Genomic DNA, 23,353 nt, shown 5'->3' on the forward strand with positions numbered 1-23,353 from the left:
TGTCGTTAATAAAATATTAAAAATATACTTTGTTTAATTTTTGGTTAATGAAGATATGATAGGTAATTTAAAAATCAAATACCTATTTAAAATAGCTCTTATTACACGGTGCCGTAAGATTCAATTTCAATAAAGATTATTTTTGTTGTAATACAGGGCCATCTATTGGTTTTCTGTAGAACTACGAATAAGTTTTGAAGCAACTACTTTCTACAAGCGTTATCTATCTAGAGTGTGCTGTCGCTCAACAGATGGCGTCTTGTAAAGGCTGTAAAGTAGAGCGTATACAGCTATTCCGCAAAAGATGGCGGTAGTAAACATAAAGCATGTAATCCTATTCCACGCAAGATGGCGCAAGTAGTAGTCAATTGTGGTGAAGTCTTTTACTGTCCCGGCTTTCCCGAGTACCCTGTATTTTTCCTGTGAGCACTAAAATGGAAATTGAAGAAAAATAAGTAGGTGACGATGTTTTTCTGGGGTAGGTACTTAGGTACCTACCTAAAGGCAAAGAGAATTTGAAACTATTATCTTTGCTGAAGGTTAACCGCTGAAAATCTTGTTCTACAAACATTAATTGGCTGTGTTTTGAAATATTTTAGAAATGAATCAACAAAAATTTCATAAAATTATAGAACCTGGTTAAAAAAGGTTAATTTCGAACTTATATGTTTGATGTTGCTAATTCGTGTATTGTTTAACGTTCGCGCTTATGGACACGTGAGAGCGGAATGCTCCGGCCGTCGGGTGAATGGTAACAACTAACAATATGTCATCATCATTATGACATCAAAATCTTTGTTCGAATTGGCCTCTTGCAGGGGTGAACAGACGAAAACCGGACAAACTAATGAAAGCATTTTTGGCCAAGCAGAAACCGAGACGCTTCAACTCGCGCTTCGCGCACGCTCAGTTAATAATTTTATTCGTAAAAGTTGCCATTTATTAAAATGCACTACATTATGTAAAGAACCCTCACGCCAATCGAAATGATCTCTCGTATCAATTTATACCCTTAAGCTACATAAACATAAACAGTAAACGCTTGTCCAAAATAAATACATAACAAAACAAATATGACAGCCATCGCAACAATATATTATCCAATTTTAACACTCATTATCTCCGGTATTTAGGGCATATTTTATAAAAGAAAAAAAAAACAACAATGAATAAAATCGGATAAAATGCTATGTTTAAACAACACCGCGGGTGGCGGCGTACAATGCTCAATAATACCCTAAACTACAAACTATTTTCAACCTTAACTTTCCATTAATAGAGTGCAATCTCTTTTAATCAAATTGTAAAGCTATTGAGCTTCAATGAGACGTGTTAGCTACCTACATCATTGTACTATTACAAACTTAACTTTACCGTCAATAGTGGCGCTAGTATCTACAAGTTACATATAAACAGTTCCCGCGAATTTTAGTTTATTATTTCGCCACTGACAAACGATAAGTTTAGTGTAAGGCAGATCAAACGCATTCGCTTCGGTAAGTGTTTTGCTAATCGAAAGTAGTTTTTTTTGCTTAAAAAAACTTTAAAAGGAACCGCCGATAGTTTTTAGAGTATTTATGCGTACTTGATTTTTGAAGTAGGTCTCCCATGATGAAAAGAGGATTTCGTTTTCGTTTCTTAAGTAGGTTCAATTGTGGGGTTCTATTTGTGAGGTGCTTTAAGTATGGGTCAGTTACTATTTAGAAGGGAAATAGCTCATGGCGCTCAGACAGCAAAATAAATATCGTCCCATAACATAAACGGTACATCATCAATACAAATGCATGATAAAGTACTAAGTAGCTAATGATATCATCATCATCTTCCTCGCGTTGTCCCGGCATTTCGCCACGGCTCATGGTAACCTGGGGTCCGCTTGGCAACTAATCCCAGGAATTGGCGTGGGCACTAGTTTTTACGAAAGCGACGGCCTCCTAACCTTCCAACCCAGAGGGTACCTAAACTAGGCCCTTATTGAGATTAGTCCGGTTTCCTCGCGATGTTTTACTTTACCGAAAAGTGACTGGTAAACATCAAATGATATTTCGTACCTACATAAGTTTCGAAAAACTCATTGGTACGAGCCCGTGTTTGATTGAACCCGCGACCTTCGGATTGCATGTCACACGCTCTTACCGCTAGGCCACTATCGCTTCTACTAAGTATTTAATGATATATTATGTTAAAATTAAAAATCTCATCAAAAGCGGTAAACCGAGTAAAACGTAGTGCTCTTTTCTGACGGCGAGAGAGGGAGGCGTAGGTACATTAGGTGTTTGGATGTAAAATATGAACGGGTGGTGTCACGGGCTTAGATTAGCTAGGTACGTATGGAGGCGGACTATTATTGGCTTTAGCATAAAATAAATGCCGTGGGCGAAAATATCTGCGAGGCCGTTTTCAATGTGTTTTCCCAAGGTAGTAAAAAGGTTGAATTTGCGAGGCCTAAGTGCGAGGCCGTGGGCGCAGGCCCTAATCGCCCACACCTAGCTAATAGGTACGCCACTGTAGGTGTGGGAATATTTTATATGTATTAGCCAAAAAATAGGTAATAACTGTAAAAACAGAAACTATTTTAAAGTTTCTAAGCACATTTGGAGCGCACTACCTACTTTTAATTCATATATTATGTAGTCCGGTTACGTAAATTTTAAAGTAACAAATTTATAGATACCTACACGAAAGCATTTACCGCACCGAAAACTTCGGGGTAGGTTAGTAAAAAATCCCACTATGTATTCTAGTTTCAGAGTTACGGGCAGTTTAGTGAAGACTAGCAAAAATTTAAGCTCTTTTTACCATTAAAGATAAGAACAAAAATAGTTTATTCAAGTAGGCATATTACAATGCGCTTATGAACGTCAAATAAAGCTACACCGGCTCCAACCCTACACCTCTGCCTCGAGAAGATTTAAATCCCCCCTCAATTGGAGGATAATTGTTACCATTTGGTACTTAGTTTATCTACGTGGGTAAATGATGCGGCAAAAAATCCTAAAAATCCTAAAATGCACAACTATATAAAGCCCCTTCCACACTCTCCCGCGATAATACAGCTTCCATCAACCACCGCACAATACGCTCCACACATACATACATACATACAGCCTCCCCCTGACGATCCCTCAAAACTCAAGAAATCCGCTAAGTAACACAGTTCATCACAGATATGAAGTTTGTCTGTTTGTGCGGTGTAAATGTGTACGCAACTTCAATCGTAAAATACTCGTAAATGCAGAATGGAGTAAAGATACATTTAAGAGCTATGCTATTTAATTTGTGGTGCCATATAACTTGTTTGTCGTGTGCGGTAACCGTAGCCTAATGGACTGCAACTGCAACCGGAGGTGTCACATGTATTTTGCCGACCCCTTACAAACCTGTAGGTAGGTACACTCGCTTTTTTGAAGAGCTCCATGCTGTACTTTAATAAAACCTTGGCAGACTGTTCATTGCACAAAACGGAGCGTGAAATTTTCACAGATGATATATTTATGTTACCGTTATAACAACAAATACTAAAAAGTACGGAACCCTCGGTGGGCGAGTCCGACTCGCACTTGTCAGTTTTTGGTTGTAATGTCACTTGACACTGACAGAACGGTAATATCGGAAACATATCAAATACCTAAAATTTGAATTTGCCGGTATATATCTAAAACCAAAAAACATAAACAAACCAAGGCTCCCCCACTAGCGTCAGCAAACAAATCCAATTTTCTAATAGCGCCATTATTCTCATATGGTATGAAAATGCCTTTTATCATATTTATCATATTTTATCCGCTCTCATTGCCTTTGATGCTGCGATCGTCTCTTTTAGCCTGTTTGAGGAATAAGATGTATTATTATACATACGTAACTGGCTTTTCCCTCTGATTTTATATAGATTGTTATATCTACCTACTCGCACATGTTACATACCTACCTATCGTAGATGTAGACCTACTTACAAATTTTTTGGTAGTCCAATTAGCTAGCGATAATCTGATAATAAACAATACTTATCTGGGAGACTGAGTTTTGTTCGGGAAACATATAAAAACTCAAAATAGCTAAATGGATTTTTCGGCCCCGGAAAGAAAATTTCATCGGAATCGTTAGAGCCGTTTCCGAGATCCCCGAAATATATAAATATAAATATATACAAGAATTGCTCGTTTAAAGGTATAAGATATTCAAAACCAAAATATATTTTTTTAAATTTCAATTTCAAAATAATTAAATTCTTAATCTATCTATTTATCTATCTAATACCTTTAAACGAGCAATTCTTGCATATTTATTTATATATTTATATGTATATATATTTCGGGAATCTCGGGAACGGCTCTAACGATTTCGATGAAATTTGCTATAGGTATGGGGGTTTTCGGGGTCCAAAAATCGATCTAGCTAGGTTTTATCTCTGGGAACACGCGCATGTTTGAGTTTTTATATGTTTTTATAGTAGCAAAGCTCGGTCTCCCAGATATTATACCTAATAAGCAAAATATTTAATAAGCAATTTCAGGGGTTTCAGGACGTAGGCCGTGACGTTTCAGCTAAAACAAAAAATCGGAGTTAGACTTATTCATTATTTTGCCGCCGAGCGTAAAGAAAGACTCGCATTAATACATTTAATAACAACAAAATCTCTACTAAAAACTGTTTTTACAGTACATATACTTTTCCGCACTAGTGCGTAAAATAGCACTTTTCGTGCGATGTCGAAACTTTAAAGTGCCATATGTACTGTAAAACGTTGTTCGATACACGTGCGAATAGGTAATTCGCAACGCGTGTCGATTTAAAACACTCCCTTTGGTCGTGTTTTAATTTATCGCCACTCGTTTCGAATTTCCTCTTTTTCGCACTTGTATCGAAATAGCTATTTTCGATACAAGTGCGAAAAAGAGGAAATTAGAAACGAGTGGCGGTAAATTAAAACACGACCGAAGAGAGTGTTTTAAATCGACACGAGTTGCGAATTACCTATTCGCACGTGTATCGAACAACGTTTTACAGTACATATGGCACTTTAAAGTTTCGACATCGCACGAAAAGTGCTATTTTACGCACTAGTGCGGAAAAGTAGCCCCATATGTACTGTAAATAACTATTTTCTAATACCTACTCATTTACCCAAACGCAATAAAAACCAAACCCAACGGTAAAGAGAGTTAATTGCCAAATCTAATCTATCTAATACCTTTAAACGAGCAATTCTTGTTTATTTATATATTTATTTATATATATATATATACATATATATATATATATATATATATATATATATATATATATTTCAGGGATCTCGAACGGCTCTAACGACTTCGATGAAATTTGCTATAAGTATGGGGGTTTTCGGGGGCGAAAAATAGATCTAGCTAGGTTTTATCTCTGGGAAAACGCGTATTTTTCAGTTTTTATATGTTTTTATATGAGCAAAGCTCGGTCTCCCAGATATTATACCTGATAAGCAAAATATTTAATAAGCAATTTCAGAGGTTTCAGGACGTAGGCCGTGACATTTTAGCTAAAACAAAAAATCGGAGTTAGACTTATTCATTAGTTTGCCGCGGAGCGTAAAGACTCACATTAATACATTTAATAACAACAAAATCTCTACTAAAAACTGGTTTTTTCTAAAGTCTATTTTTTTATACGGTAGACTAAAATGACATTTCATAGTATGAAATGACATTTTATGTTCATACTATGAATTGTCATTTTAGTCTACCGAATAAAAAAATAGACTTTAATACCTACTCATTTACCCAAACGTAATAAAAACCAAACCAAACGGTAAAGAGAGTTAATTGCCAAATAATTACATTATTCCAAACATCTGTGAGCGAAAATAGTTTCGGCGATTTAGCGTCTAAGTACCTCCTCATAATTGCTTTAGGCCCCCGAAACATTGATCGCGCCTCTCAAAAAACAAAGAAAACCATACCATTATCAACCACTCTATTCTATCAACACAAGGGTGGTTTTTGGGTATTTTATAACGGAATGTAGGGTTGTTTTTTCGAGAGAAAGGGACGCAAGTTCTGGTAAACGGTTGGCTGGATCTCTGAGGGGTGGTTCTGTTGAGAGTGACGCCCCGAAGCTAAGGGTAGCTGTCAGTTTGTAAATGTTTCTCTTGCTGAGTGGACGGGGTGCATTTGTTTGACAAGTCGGGATTGACAGTGAAGTGATGTTTGTGTTGTGTTGAGAGGGATTTTGCGGGTTTATGTTGAGGTATGTTGGTGTTGTGAAACGGGTATAATGCTGTGATGAATTTGTGTATTACTAATAAAGCGTAATGTGATGATTACCTATACCTAGTATCACTATCACTACATAGTATAAAACAAAGTCGCTTCGCGCTGTCTGCCTGTCCCTATGTATGCTTAGATCTTTATAACTACGCAACGGATTTTGATGCGGTTTTTAAATAGATAGAGTGATTCAAGAGGAAGGTTCATGTATAATTTGTTAACCCGTGCAACGCCGGGGCGGGTAGCTAGTTACTTACTAATAAAGCGCGACGTGTTGATAAGGTACCTATACCTAATATACCTGTAATATAGGTAAAGGTACGAAGTAGATACCTGACTGTCTGATGTCCTAAATTATACTTACGGTTTTCTACCCCAAATATTCTTGCTGTTCCTATTACCTCTCGCGTATGACAATTCATTTTCATATTGAGTAGGTAACTGTCACGAAAAATACTTGTAGACATTTTTTGAAAGTTAAGCACGGTAATTTATTTGGAAATCTATCATCATCATGATTTAAGAGCATGGCTCTTGTCGGTGGAGTATGCGCCAGTTTTCGCGGTCCTCGACCAGGTTATTTAGGTCCCCGTAAGACACGACATTTGCCTTTGTTTTTAGTTGTTGTATATAGCTTGCTCGTTGTCTTCCTCTTCCTCTTCTAAGAGAAAAAGACCACTCTTCTTTAATTATTAAAAATACGGTAAAAACGCATCTCTTCAATTATTTTTTTAAATAAAGCTCAACCTATAAAGACTTGAAGGAAAGGAACTGTCATAGGGACCAGCATTCGACGCGAGAGATATACATATACCTAGTATGTGATTAATAATTACAAATACCTAGTTTACCTATAACTTAGCCTTTAAATCGAAGTATACAATACACGACGTTTGTTAACGACGTCGCTGTACTCTGTTAAAGAGTACAGTGATCAATACAAATATTAATACTGTACTTGACATCTAATTGAAAATTTGTTTATATTATTTTACCTTTTTTGTATTGATTTATTTTTGACATTATTTTATGGAACTTGACATTGTATTACTTAGGGAAGCCCTAGTATTTTATAGAATAGATTTTAGTTAAGTTTTTATGACATTTTAATTTGCTTTTTATTTTATTTTATTCTCTCATTGACATTACTGTTTTAAACATTGTTATATTTTAAGACTATTTATATTTTTGTGTTGCAACCATTATTACTATATTTTTTATTTTATTTTCTGTATACAATTGACGATCTTTTTGTGAATTTCTGCTATTTTATGAAAAATGACATGTAAATTTTCAATGAGAAATAAATATTATCTATCTATCTATCTATCACGTATAACTTAATTAAATACAAACCGGTATAGATTTGTAGTCAAGAAATTAAAAGAAAATCAAAATCTATAACATAACTTTTTTACAACTCTACATAACTTACTTAGGTACATAAATATTTGGACGAAAGGAAAAACAGCACAAAAATATTTAGCGTATATTACTTATTTAGCTAATCCCTACTAAGTAGGTAATATGCGTATTTCTGCTACTTATATAATTTCCTATTATAACTGCGAAGGTAATAATTCTCTCTGTCGGCCTGATTCTTATTTTACCTACGTCAAAAATTAGATCTAAATAGATATTGTATCTAATATTTTTTTTGACGTATATTAAAATTTGTATCAGGCCAGGCCGTAACCGTATCTGCATTTAATAGAGGTAATAAGTACCTCTTCAGACAAAAAATCCCTGAACCGATTACCTGTACGGATATGATGGTCGTTCTTGTCTACGTGACAGCGTGATAAAACGGTGTCCGTCACTTTCTTTCCCACGGTGTTAAACAGTGACAGTTATTTTATCACGTGGATAAAGATGGATAAAGCTATCCATAATAGGCTGGCTGATCGATATACCCAGATGATATTTGGTACCGGTCTATGGAATAATTAGTTCCGGGGGAATTGCGGGGGAAGGACAAAGCTAGTTCTTCTTATCAGATAAATTATAATTCTACGCAGACAAAGTCGCGGGAAAAGCTAGTACCTATGCTCCGTAAATGTTTAAGATGTAACGTAATGTTACTATCGTATTTTTTCGTAAACTTTCGTATTTGTCATAATGCTACATCAGTCAAATTCAGTACTTTTTCTACCGAGACTGTCTGAAATAGCAAGACACATTCGTACGTTTCCGTGAAAATACGATGGAAAATATTTTAAATAATTATGCACTACATCTGAACTGTAAATGGTTACAGGAGGTCTTTGGTGGTTTATTAGAAATACTTGAAGGCACTTTAGTTTGTCAATACATTATTTATTATTTAATTTACAATCACAACATGTCATGACGGCTGATGGAAGTAGAGTCGTTTGACATTCTCAAGTTTGATTTAAACATCATTCAAACTTGAGCTTCTATATTCAAATTAAATGTGTCAAGCCAGTGTCGATTGCATATCCACCCTCTTCATACCAACATGAACTGTACGCAGCTATGACATATGCCGTGGAACGTCAACCCTTTAAAAAGTGGCTTTAAAAGTTGATTGGCCAGTTAAACATAGTAAAGGCCATAAAATCGGTTAGGCCATAAACCGCGCGGTTAGGTAGTTTAATTATTGGGCGAGTTTTGACACGGTGTCGTAAAATTACATTACAAAGTCTGATGGACAACCCTTTACAGCGAAGATGCGTGGTTAGGGCGGCTTTTACACCGTGACGAACGGACCGATTCATTTATAAACTGGAAAACTGTTTTTTGGAAGAACCCCGTACAGGCGGCCTAGCCAAGGTGACGATCGCTGCGCTTCGCCATCGAATCGCTTTGTGTCTTTCAATCACTCTTCCATATTAGTGCGACAGTGACAGTTGCGCTTCATTCGCTACGTAGCGATAGCGATTGACATGTTGTATCCGTTTCCGTTTACGCCATGTAGAGTCTGTCTTAGCTAACTTTACTCTGATATGAGCAGTAAAAGTGACTCTATTTCTAATTTTAAATGCAGTCTTGCGGGAATCTTTTTTGGTCATAAATTCTGTATCTCAATCTCCATAAAAAGACCCGTGTCAAACGAATGTAGGTACCTGATAAACTTTTACGCCCTTATTTATAAAACTTAGCAAAATTTTATTAAATTTTTCTCTTTTCATCAAATACAAAAGTCAAAATCACAGAGAGACAAACGCTTTATCAACGGTTTGTTAAAGTTGATAATGTAAAACATAATATTTAGAGTCAGAGCCAGACCTCAAGTTTTCGTCATTTGTGGAGCTTATAGGAATATGCATTCTAACTGCAAAGTCTGTGCAAAGTTAGTGTGGTCAAAGTCTATAACGCGAATGGAATGTAAATGCATTATAAACGTACCTACTAAATAGTGCTCATCACGGTCACAGTACATGTCATCTTTAAACTTAAGTCATTGTCAATAGAGGTGACAGCAGGGTGTCATGTATTGCAGAGCATGTCGAGCACAGGTACGTTTACCTTACGCTTCGGTGTAACACACGGCCTGATTAGCATGTAAGGGGTTAGGCATTTTCCGGTGTTAAGTTGTGATGGTATCGTGGACAGCTGTCCTTACGTCATCGTGGATACCCTAACACGCTTCGTGATCTAATCAGTATTAGAGGTTAGAATTTAGATGGTATTCTCTGTATAAATTAATATTAGTTTAGGGAAAGGGATGGTAATATTTTTCGATTCTATCATTAGTATTTGTATATCTCTCTATAGGTACTCTTTCTCTATCTATCTATAGGTATATTTATGGAATATGCATTTATTTATAACAGATATAGAGTCTGTGCGGAAAGAGAAGTCGTAGAATGTAGGTATTTGATCCCACACTTTCACGACTCTTATTTCGCACATACTCTGTACAGAAGAGGTATTACAGTAAATGTATAAATACTAGACTAAATTAATAATTAAGTAGCGTAAATCTAACCTAGACCCTTGAGGCATTGTACCATAAGCATGCTGATAGCATTTCCTCGTTGTATCGCAATGCTGATACGTTGTGCGAGGTAGCCACCAGCTCTTCGGTCACCAGTTACGTTTATTAGGTATATAAATAGACGGATATTCTAACATGTTTTTATTTCAGAGCTAATTGGCATTTATTAGAGGTTAGAATTTAGTATAACAATGAATATCAGTTTATACTTTAAAATCTTATTCTATCGGATATCTTAGCACGTTTTATGAGCTAATCAATATTCATTCAAAGTGCTGAACATATTTCATCACATCATTTAGGCGAGTAAAATAGTTATTTGTACAACAAGAGATCAAAGTTTGATATTTCTTCGAGTGCTTATTTTGAGTCCCGTGCAAGCGAAAGATTCTATAATAGATTCACGAGCGTAGCGAGTGAATCTAATTTAGAATCTTGAGCGTAGTAAGGGACTCAAAAGCGCACGAGATGTAAATAACTTTGATCTCGTGTATTTCACAAAACTTTTCACCTCAGCAGTGAGAACATATTAGAGAACCCGAAAAATGTAGTCCTTCTTCATCACTTACCTATTCACTCATGTTTTCTTAATATATACCAACAATTAAGTTTTCAGCTCAGCAGCTCGAACAAGGGTACTTTGCTACTTAAAAACAGTGAGCAAAATCGCATTTTGCTCACTAAGTGAGCAAAATCGCATTTTGCTCATTTTGTCTCACTCAGGGAGCAAAATGCGATTTTGCTCACTGTTTTTAAGTAGCAAAGTACCCTTGTTCGAGCTGCTGAAGTGAAAAAAAAATAATTAAAACACACTGTTATAATATTGTCCAATCATTAACTATTATAAGCTTCATAGCTTTGCTAAGAACACCGCCTATCAGAACATAAGAATAGAATAGTGTTAAGTATCTCTAAACTTTTTAAAAGCTGACCGCAGGTGTGTTGGCTCAAATTTCAAATTAATCCATATTTTGCCAACAGTCCACCGCTTCGTAAAAAGTTAATCGATTCGGTAAAATATCGATTACGCGGCCGGTGTGATTGTATCTGTGGTGTAGAGTTATAGATAAGCGTGGGAGGTTTTTTAATGCGTTTTAGTAGTTCAAAGCTTGTACCAAATTTAAACTGTGAAATTGTTTGGTAGTTTTTAACACCAAATGCAAAAAGCATTTCCTGGGTTTTTTGAGGTACCTACTTATATTTACGCAGTATATTATTTAGACAAACAAAAACAGTTATATTCTATTATATAATTATTGAACCTGCTCACAATATTTCACGAGAGTCGGTTGATAAATGCGGCCGGACAGACATGAAAGCATTTACCGAAGCTGAAACGGAGACCTTCGCTCGGTCAGCTAAACGGTCACGTTACAAAATATTATTATAACACAAGTTAAATATAACCTCGTTACATAACTTAGCCGACAAATTACTTTAACCGAACGCAATCCAGTTACCAAGTACACTTGAACATTAGTTTAACTTTACGACCGGGGAGTGGCGGAAAAATAGTTAAAAGCTAACTGCTTACCGTCATGTCATCGCGTTAGAGACTCACATTATTACTGACCTTTGGAAAGTTAACTCAGTTTTATTATTAGGTATTATGTTAACTGTTAAACTCATTTTACGCCTACTGTTAAATGTGCCTACTATGGTCCAAAAATCGAAATTCAATTAAAATTTTAAAATTATTACAATGTGTTGTATTCCGATTTAAAGTAGACCCATAACTACTAGGTTTCGTGCTGTAACCAGTGATATTATGTTGTAAGTTACACGTACTTAAAAATGAGGTGTTGTAACCAGTGATATTATATTGTAAGTTACACGTACTTAAAAATGAGGTTGTGAATAGTTTTCATACATACAAACTGTTAGAGAACAGTTACCCAGTGGAGGGAAAGTAGGGACGGTATGCTTTTAGACACGGATTTGCTTTTCGGATTCGGTTCAAATGCGGAGGCCTAGATCTAAATTACCGGGCCACGGACCGTTTTAGTTTTAAAATTCGCAAGTAAGTACTATAGTGGTCTAAATACCAATGTAAAAATCTAGAACAGACGGTGTTTATGAGTCATTCTGTTGCCAACTTTAAATGTAAATAAAAAAAATAAAAAAAAAACATACAACCGAATTGATAACCTCCTCCTTTTAGATTTGGAAGTCGGTTAAAAAAATATACAACAAGAGCGGAACGTTTTGTATGTACTTATCATACCATATATTAATGGAAATTTGATAATATCGGCAGTCATTCGTGTAGGTAATTTGGGTTGTAGGTGTTATTTTTGTATTGTTTTAATGTACCTATTTGTTTAATTTTCAATTTATGTTCCTATTGTATCTACCGCATAAGCGCCTTGGCATCCTCAGCTGTAAGTTTATGCATGTGACTGTATTAAAGAAGAAATTACACCATGTACTTACAGAATCCCTTTTTTATCGTACGCCTGTAAAATGACTCGGATAATACCTCTTTTCAATCTCCATTTCCCGTCAAACAAACTGTATCGCACGTAATGGCCGCATCATGTCCGTTTAAACATGCGATCGCGTCCAATCACTGCAAATCGTTCTCGATGTTTGCAGTTCACAACTTTTGTCGACTTGTTGGCCGACCAGTTTAGGTTGGTCTCGATGGCATCATCATCAGACTTAAGGCCTGTGCACACCGACTTGCGTGTGCGTGACGTGCGCGTGCGTGTGCGCTAAAATGTTGGAGCCGCACACGCACACGTCACGCAAGCGGTGTGCCGTCTCTCAGAAGGATCTGTATACTACAACGCTGCACGCGCACGTGCACGTCACGCACACGCACCCGGTGTGCACAGGCCTTTACTAGCATGAGTTGCGTTCTCGCGCGTGACTCCATAAATCTGGCGCGACTTCCAGTATGGACTCACGCGCGAGACCTTAACTCATGCTAGACGGTCAGGGGGCCTAGTCATGAAGATGACAATCGTTTGCAGAAAACGAAACGAAACGTAAATAATGTATGGAAATTATAGCGTTTCGTTACGTTTTCTGCAAACGATTGTCATCTCGGCTAGGTCCTCAGGGTTCAAACTTTTAGTGCCGATGACGTCAAAGTACACATATGATACTCGTAATTTCATAAAGGTAGTCTATTCGTAAACAATTTTATAGGGGACGTTTTGAAATGTTTTGCGAACGCCGAATGAAAACATGAGTGAATTCATGTGATGCTCAGTTGGCGGTATCGCGGCATCGAAGTGACAGATTCGAGGCTTCATTTTGGGAAATCATTTACATTTCAACATGTGTCAGTATCTTTATTTATTTTTCATCTTAATAATAAAACTGACATTCAATTTAATCCCTATTAAGAATCCGTAAGTTGATTCGGTTAAGATTATGTTCGACCTAATAATAAATGATAAAGTTTGTGCTCACATATTTTGAGCCTTTTACCCGGATCGATATTTATTACCTTATAAGAGTTATAAGTACTTATACTATATTTGACGTTAAAACTAAAGTACATATTGATACATTTATTATATTAGAAAGCGCTTCATAAAATGTTACCCGTCGATTTAGTCAAATAAATAAAATGTTCGAAAAATTGTGAAAATCGTTAATTTTCTCGTTTATTTTAATGAATTAAACATATCAATTAGGGTTTACTGTAATTACTCAAATCATATATCGTTAAATTAATACATAATTGCACCAGAATTAAGTATAAAGTATACAATAAAATTTCGTATTACCTAAAACTTTAAATGACTAAATGACATGTTACAATTAATTTAATTGACAAACGCTCGAGGGACACCATAGTGACCTATAATACCTAAGGTTATATTATTTTGGTGTTAATAGGACAGTAAAATGTATAATTTACCTATTCATTTACTAGGACATAGATGTTAATTGATCCCAATAGACATTTTATTTTAGGCGTAAAATAAATTGAGTTGAATTATCCATTGTAAAATACGAGTATGTAAGCACGTCATACTTTAGCAACACTAACAGCTCGGCCACGACATTGCGCGACCGGTGGCGACGGAGGCAGCGGCAACCATAGGTGGGAACGAAAGGTCCGATCGCTGTGTCGATTGATATGTTGGTAGAAATAAGGGTTAAACAGATTACTGTGTTATCGTCTTTCCTGTAGACATACACAAGAGTTAAGGGCTATAAAGGTTAATTTTCTTATTTAACCCTTATTCACGTGAAAAGGTCCTCCTTTTATTTAGAGAACTATGATAAAATCATTACTTACATTCCCACAAGCTGTTAACTATTACCCACAGGAGAGAAAAATGTACAGTTCGCGCTAACACACTAGTTTTCTCTCCTGTGGGCAATAGTTAACAGCTTGTGGGCATGTAAGTAATGATTTTATCATAGTTCTCTAAATAAAAGGAGGATCTTTTCACGTGGATACGGGTTAAATAAGAAAATTAACCTTTATAGCCCTTAACTCTTGTGTATGTCTACAGGAAAGACGTTAACACAGTAATCTGTTTGACCCATAAGGTATTTAGAAGTAGGTATGAATTGTTTCGCAAGGGTGGGTAGAAGCGCGAGCGCGAAAATGACAAGTCTGTGGTGGGTAGATATATAGATAGATCATTTATTTGACAGCTGCAAAAACACATAATATAAATTTACAAACACCATATAAAAAAAACAGCTATTAGGTACATAACAAAGACAATTAAATTACAAAAAAAATGTCAGTAGTAGCAGGGTAGTAGTGAAATGGTAGACATATTTCCCGATAACACATACATTTTAAGACTTTATTAAATTATTATCTGTTTTACTAATAGTTATTAGCTTATTAGTAATAAATACGTTAAGAAATTCTTACTTAATTATATTAATTTTGCATGGACACGCCGAGAAAACGCGAGGCAGAAACGCTAGTGTGTACACGCCTTTACTGTTTTCAGAACAAAGCTCTATTTACATAGAGAACCCACTTACGAGTAGGTACGAGGGGCGTTCAAAATATTCTCGGTATTGATATCTTACGACCTCTTCTAAAATTTCTTTCGTTACTGGCCGCTAAGGTTTATTCATTGACATTAAAAAAAAGTATAATTCGAACCGAGATAGTCTTTTGTTTTTCTGCAATTGCTGAACAAACATGAACATCATGTGCGAATTGACAATGTTAACTAAATTAGAACATCGATGCGTGATAAAATTCTTGACAAAACACGGTAAAAATCAAAAAACCATAAAAGAGGAAATGGATTGTGTTTACCGTGAGTCTGCTCCTTCTTTATCTACCATTCAAAAGTGGTCAAGCGAGTTTAAACGCGGAAGGGAGAGTATTGAAGATGACCCTAGACCTGGCCGGCCTGTAGTAGCTACTTCACAAGAAAATATTGATAAAGTGGAAAAACTTATATTGGAAGATGGTCGAGTGAAGGTAAAATCTATAGCACAAGTAACCAATCTCTCTATTGGTAGCGTACATGATATTATACATGACCATCTTAATATGTCAAAAGTAAGTGCAAGATGGGTTCCGCGAATGCTGACTCGGCTTCAAAAAGACATGCGTGTAGCTTGTTGTTCCGATTTTATTGACCTGTGCGGTGAAAATCCTGATGAGGTGCTGCAAAGAATAGTTACTGGAGATGAAACCTGGGTTCATCATTATGACCCAGAGAGTAAACAAGAGTCCATGCAGTGGCACATTAAGGGTTCAGCTCATCCCAAGAAGTTCAAGGTCATCCCTTCAGCTGGCAAGGTCATGGCTACGATATTTTGGGATTGTGAAGGAGTATTACTAATCGATTATAAAGAAAAAGGTGTAAATATCACAGGACAGTACTACGCTAACATTCTACGTCAATTAAAGGATGTAATTAAAGAAAAGAGGCGAGGAAAGTTAACCAAAGGTATTCTGCTTCTGCATGACAACGCCCCCGTCCATACTGCTCATATTGCCAAGGCAGCTATTGTTGAATGTGGGTTTAAAACTGTTACTCACCCACCGTATAGTCCGGACTTAGCCCCCAGCGACTTCTTTTTGCTCCCCAATCTTAAAAAGGATCTGCGTGGAAATAAATTTTCTGACGATGAAGCATTGAAGGCGGCAGTGGAGGAGCATTTTTACACGAAAGATAAAAAATATTTTTACGAGGGATTAAAAAAAATAATTGATCGATCTTTTAAGTGTATGAACATAGGGGGGGAGTATATTGAAAAATAAAAATATCAAACTTTTCGTACTTGTTTGTTTTCATTCTCATACCGAGAATATTTTGAACACCCCTCGTATATCCCACATTTTATCCCCAATACTCTATTACACTCAAATACGGCTAATACGTCAAAAGACAATCCAGTTTCCCTGAAATACATATTTCCTAATGCGATTACACCGCATTTTTTAAGACGGTACCATCATTTATGCAGAACCCCCTAGGGTCCCTTGGGGTCTGACAATAACGCACTTAAGAGCTCTGAATAATGGAGGGCCGTCTTTTAGTGGAGATGGAAGTTTTTAGAAACGGGGAATTTACACGGGTATTAATTTGGGTAGAAATTAGGGTGAAAGTGGATTTAAGTTTTTGCATAATAAACGTCTCTTAGATAGAGTTAGAACAAGCTATAGCTGGTCAACCAAATCTTGTCAGTAAAAAAAAGCGCGAAATTCAAATTTTCTATGGGACGATATCCCTTCGCGCCTACATTTTTCAAATTTGCCGCCTTTTTCTACTGACAAGATCTGGTTGACCAAGTATAAGTTGGCAGCGATTGTGATAGCCCAGACTGTGCCAGGGTCATTTTAAACGTCAAACTTCTCTCTTTAGCACTTGTCAAATTACTAAAGGATGACTTACGATAGACCGGGCCGTGCCCGGGCCTGAGCTTCCGGAGCTTAGGAAAGAAATATGAAAATATATATATATAAATTAAATATTATGGAAAGCATCACGTGATTACCTGTCATCTGTCATAGAAAAGTAAGCGCCGGAAGCTCCGGCCCGGACACGGCCCGGTCTAAGAGCGGTCTAACGTGATTCATCCTTAAATCTGGGTTCAAATCCTGGTCAGGGGCATTTATTTGTGTGTTCATTACCTACAGATATTTGTTCCTGCGTTATGGACGTTTTAAATGTGTTTAAGTATTAACCTATATATAGTTTTCTATTATACTAAGCGACCCGCCCCGGCTTCGCACGGGTTAACAAATTATACATAAACCTCCCTCTTGAATTACACTATCTATTAAAAAAAACCGCATCAAAATCCGTTGCGTAGTTTTAAAGATCTAAGCATACATAGGGACAGACAGACAGCGGGAAGCGACTTTGTTTTATACTATGTAGTGATATCTTCGTCTAGTACCCACACCACAAGCCTTATTGAGCTTAATTAAATTCAATCTTTTATTCATAAAATATACATTTTACACGTCAAATTTTTAAACATTATTAAATCTAGGTACATTTTGTTATAAATAATTCATATTACAATACTTATTACATATTTTTTTATAATAGACACTTAAATTACTTATTTACTTTGGGTCTAGGTCGATTTTCACTATTATCATCACTTCACAATTCACATATGTATAGTACAGTAATATTATATTTCCCTCCCCAGGCCAGCAATGCACTAGCCACCATGGACTCCCCCCTCTCCTCTCAAGACGAGCGAGACATCGAAGTGAACGTCGTCTCCGGCGCCTCCAGTCCCGACATCTCTCCTTCTAGAAGCACGCAGAAGAGCCCCTTCTACGAGCTTAAGAAGGATAAAGAAGAGAAGGCGACGGGAAGCGCGCCGTACACCAGTTTCTCGATTAGTTCTATATTGAATAGAGCAGAGCCGAGAAGGGAAAGTCATGTGTTGGAGGCGGCACTCGCGGCGAATCATTTTGCTGGGAATAATGATGCTATGTTATCAAGGTGAGTCTATTTGCTTGTCAGCCTCTGAAGATTTCAGACTAGCATTGTAGGTATAGGTCGTGGCCAGATCATAAATAATGACCATCTTAGAAGTGATCACTATACATGATATTGAATAATTTTACGGTTTAGACTCACTTGTTATGAAGTCACTCGCGCGACATGTTTCGAAGAGCCTAGGTCTCCTTTGTCACGCACTAACAGTGCGAGCTGCGTCCGCAGTACGCGATAACCGGCCGTCGTGAACGCTGCTCGCACTGTTAGTGCGTGAGAAGAGAGACTTAAGAGCCAACAGGAGCTAAGATTTAAATATTTTAGGTAAATATACCCGTCTCGCTAACGGAAGCGGCTCCTAAAACTAGTGCGATAAGGACAAGGCGAAAAATCCTGCATAAAAATCTCAAAAATCGAGGTTTCGTACTCGACTGTTTCCTCCTTCAAAACTTAACCAATCGTAACCAAATTTGGAAATCTAAATGATTATGACATTATCTGTGTCGGACCAAACTGCTTTTTTGACTAATTGATATCAGTTTGGACAGCACGCCTCTCATTGCGGCATAGTCAATTAGGTCATTTTGGCCATTTTGAAGGGTTCTAGCGCCTTAAAAAACAAAAATATCAAAAAAATCAAAACGTCGGACCGTTCAGATATTGACAATATTAATCTGTGTTGAAAAAATCATTGCTCTAGCTTCAAACAAAACCCACGGAGGAAACAGTCGAGTACGATTGTATGGAGAAATGACCACTCCTGTTGGCTCTTAAAACAAATGAGTCCAAATCCAAACCGTAAAATTATTCAATGTTAGTATGTCTCACAACAGTTTAAATTCGACTACTTGATACGAGGGGCGTTCAATATATTCTCGGTAATGATATCTTACAACCTCTTCTAAAATTTCTTTCGTTACTGGCCGCTAAGGTTTATTCATTGACATTAAAAAAAAGTATAATTCGAACCGAGATGTTCTTTTGTTTTTCTGCAATTGCTGAACAAACATGAACATCATGTGGGAATTGACAATGTTAACTAAATTAGAACATCGATGCGTGATAAAATTCTTGACAAAACAGGGTAAAAATCAAAAAACCATAAAAGAGGAAATGGATTGTGTTTACCGTGAGTCTGCTCCTTCTTTATCTACCATTCAAAAGTGGTCAAGCGAGTTTAAACGTGGAAGGGAGAGTGTTGAAGACGACCCTAGACCTGGCCGGCCTGTAGTAGCTACTTCACAAGAAAATATTGATAAAGTGGAAAAACTTATATTGGAAGATGGTCGAGTGAAGGTAAAATCTATAGCACAAGTAACCAATCTCTCTATTGGTACCGTACATGATATTATCCATGACCATCTTAATATGTCAAAAGTAAGTGCAAGATGGGTTCCGCGAATGCTGACTCGGCTTCAAAAAGACATGCGTGTAGCTTGTTGTTCCGATTTTATTGACCTGTGCGGTGAAAATCCTGATGAGGTGCTGCAAAGAATAGTTACTGGAGATGAAACCTGGGTTCATCATTATGACCCAGAGAGTAAACAAGAGTCCATGCAGTGGCACATTAAGGGTTCAGCTCATCCCAAGAAGTTCAAGGTCATCCCTTCAGCTGGCAAGGTCATGGCCACGATATTTTGGGATTGTGAAGGAGTATTACTGATCGATTATAAAGAAAAAGGTGTAAATATCACAGGACAGTACTACGCTAACATTCTACGTCAATTAAAGGATGCAATCAAAGAAAAGAGGCGAGGAAAGTTAACCAAAGGTGTTATGCTTCTACATGACAACGCCCCCGTCCATACTGCTCATATTGCCAAGGCAGCTATTGTTGAATGTGGGTTTGAAACTGTTACTCACCCACCGTATAGTCCGGACTTAGCCCCCAGCGACTTCTTTTTGTTCCCCAATCTTAAAAAGGATCTGCGTGGAAATAAATTTTCCGATGATAAAGCATTGAAGGCGGCAGTGGAGGAGCATTTTTACACCAAAGATAAAAAATATTTTTATGCAGGATTAAAAAAAATAATTGATCGATCTTTTAAGTGTATGAACATAGGGGGGGAGTATATTGAAAAATAAAAATATCAAACTTTTCGTACTTGTTTGTTTTCATTCTCATACCGAAAATATTTTGAACACCCCTCGTATGTTATTGATAATTGGTAAGGATAGGTTTGGTTATTTCATAATGTGGCCAACCGATCTTTTCATAAAATGGTTTAAGACCTCGCCACGACATTATGCGCTTTAAAAGCTCGTTTTTGGAAGCGCGAATAGTCGCGTATACATCTGTTATCGCATCGGAAAATCAAAAAACGCTCTAACGATGACAATCCCACAGTATACTGTTTTAATAGTTAATTTCCAGATAGTAGAGCAGACAAAAACAATCCCAAATCCATCTGACACGTAACATCAACCCTAAACTGTCCCATGTCCGACGTCGCGCCCATTTGTCCGATGTTTCCCATTTGTCTGTCTTCCCTGTCCGACAAGTACGTCTTACGTAGATAAAGGGATGTCTGATTAGCGGGGTAACTGCCGCTGGGGTGGGTTTATGAAGCCTTTATCTTCTAGTTTGTCGGGCGGCACATTTGTGGTAGTAAATGTGGCTTAGTACTTGTTTTTTGTGAAACCATGGACATATATTTGTTGGTGCTTGTTTACACAATGATTAGCGTTTATTGCGAGTTCATACATTTGTTACTTGCGTTTATTGGCAAATGTATGAATAAAAATGAATAAACATGTGAACAGGTATGTGTGAAATTCGGCCACACTTATCCTTATTGATCTTATCCTAATTTTTGTGTTTCCTGTTAGTATTAAACTAAGAATCGAATGAATACGTGATGACGTTTACTAAAGTAATATTCATATTCGTATTAAACAATTCATGAAATCAGTTGAAATTTGTGACTTGTGAGCGTCTATGTATATTATGAAACATAAGGGTTATGTTCAAAAGTGGATGGATAAGGGTTTCAAAACACTTTAATAATTTCATAATTAATCGTCGAACAGTTTTCTAAGTTATATTTTTTAACTAACTTGGTTTATTCAAACTGGATCTCCAATACAACTAGGTATAATAGAGCTAAGGCAAGTTCAGACAAGGCTTGAACTCCGGTAATTATGCCCGAATAGCCTTAAAGTGCCGGGAACTAAGTAGCGATCGCCTATCTTAACCATGCCTCGTTTGGACTTAATATTCAAGCTAGCGAGTTAATCATGGTCAGTATCCAACCTCCGATTAAGAACACATGTTACAATGTAGTCAAATTATTTAACAGGGATGAAACTTTGCTTTGCTTCACAAATAAGAACTATTATACCTACTTATTTCCTTTACATTGGAACTGTATTTGATTATCCCGAACGAAAACATAGTCTAATCGTGAACATTTTTCGAACCTAGAATCATTTTTAACTGTTTTAAAAAACCATCAGGCACAATACTAAAACTAAACTCATTATATTATATAGCAGCTACTTGACGCAAGTAGCGGTCTATGCATAAACATACACATAATTTATTTAAAAGTGCCTGAACTAGGATTCTCTAAAAATTCCCTGTGTTGCAAACGCCTGTGGTCGACTCTAATCGATACCGAAAATTAAGTAACCGCCGGAAAATGGCTAGTTGAACGTCTATTGAATAGATAACCCAGATCACTTCGCAAACAGTGCTATGGTCAGCTATTAGCTACTCGCTACAAGTAGCAGTGTATGCAAACGGGGCACCAACTGTGGTCGACTCTAATCGATACCGAACATTAAGTTTAGTAACCGCCGGCAAATGGCTAGTTGAACGTCTATTGAATAGATAACCCAGATTACTTCGCAACCAGTGCTATGGTCAGCTAGTAGCTACTCGCTACAAGTAGCAGTGTATGCAAACGAGGCACCAACTGTGGTCGACTCTAATCGATACCGAACATTAAGTAACCGCCGGCAAATGGCTAGTTGAACGTCTATTGAATAGATAACCCAGATTACTTCGCAACCCGTGGTATGGTCAGCTACTAACCGCAAGTACAGTCAGCAGCAGAATTTGCTAAGCGGGTGAGGTGTTAAAGTCGTACCTATTACTATTACTATAAATAACATGTAGAAGTTATAGGTGAACCAGCACGGCTAGCACATGATTATCCGCGGGATAGCTCGCGCCGCGAGAGACGGCAGTCGCCCGTCACAAATTTCTATCTCTATCTGTCAATTCCTCGATTTTGGCAGCATGAGTTCGCACATCGAGAAAAGAGTTCCACGAGAGAGAGCCATCCCGCGCGCGACTTAGCCAATGTGGCCATTTATACATGGAACAAACTTTTCATTCGTGGCAACACTGAATCGGTAAAATAATAATCGGATAAATAATGAATAGTCAGCCTTAGAAACGGAGCGTCCCTAGTCACGATAACTTTGTCTCTTTCTCGCAGTATGAAGAGTAAGAAATAGCAAATATTATTTTTAAGTCGAAAATGTCAGTGTCAATAATGTCAATCAAAATTTGATTCGCTTTGTCGTTACAAGTTAGAATATATTATTATAATTATCTAAAGATTACCTACCTATTCATTAAAATACAACTCCTTACGAATAATTGGCGTTTTGTTAAAAGTTTTGGCTAACAAAATACCATCATACCATAAGTAGTACACAATTCAATCTTCATAAAGCTCTTTTCCGTTGTCTTTTGCAAAAAAAATACATTCCTTTTAAATCTTATTTACAGACTAAATATCTTATGCTAATCCCCGACATATCTCCGTTATGGCTGGCTAGCCACTGCATTGCTGGCTTCGAAGATAGATTGAATGACAATCATGCACAAGCCTGTCATCAAACACGGAGGTATTCTCTACACCTAAGCATGCTGCTGCTAACCGCATAGAAGGGCTCAAGTTGGGAACCTACTCCGTGCAAGGACAGTCGAGTGTTGATAACACTTCTCAAATAATGTGACTTTTAAATAAATACTACCAAAAACTTTAAATGATTTTATTTACTTTGACCTTTTTGAGATAGGTACTCAGATTTAAGTACGATTCGTCGGAGTCGGAGCGCATTTCACATTTGTATGCCCAAAGCCGGTCGGCTGCTTGCGGATCGGATGGCTCCGGACGGATTCTATCGCTTCTGCCATACATTATGTAAATAGGTACACTGAAAAAGCACTCCGGCGCGGCCCAACTCCAGCCGGTCGGTGGGAATCGTAACTTAACCCTTAAATG

At 37.1% G+C, this 23,353-nt stretch overlaps 1 protein-coding gene across 2 annotated transcripts in view; it reads left to right on the forward strand.

The window, feature by feature from the left end:
- The window catches only part of LOC134657491 (homeobox protein Hmx-like), a 279,414-nt gene that overhangs the window by 235,875 nt on the left and 20,186 nt on the right, over positions 1-23,353 (forward strand). The window contains exon 2 of one of the 2 annotated variants that reach the window (XM_063513064.1): positions 18,093-18,119. In XM_063513064.1, the coding sequence (XP_063369134.1) occupies positions 18,109-18,119 (11 nt within the window). In that variant the 5' untranslated portion in view covers positions 18,093-18,108. Of the gene's footprint in view, positions 1-17,781; positions 18,120-23,353 lie in introns of those variants that run through there. The other variant, XM_063513063.1, reaches the window with a different exon arrangement.

The sequence above is a fragment of the Cydia amplana genome, chromosome 20, assembly GCF_948474715.1.
Source record: "Cydia amplana chromosome 20, ilCydAmpl1.1, whole genome shotgun sequence".
NCBI lineage: Eukaryota > Metazoa > Arthropoda > Insecta > Lepidoptera > Tortricidae > Cydia > Cydia amplana.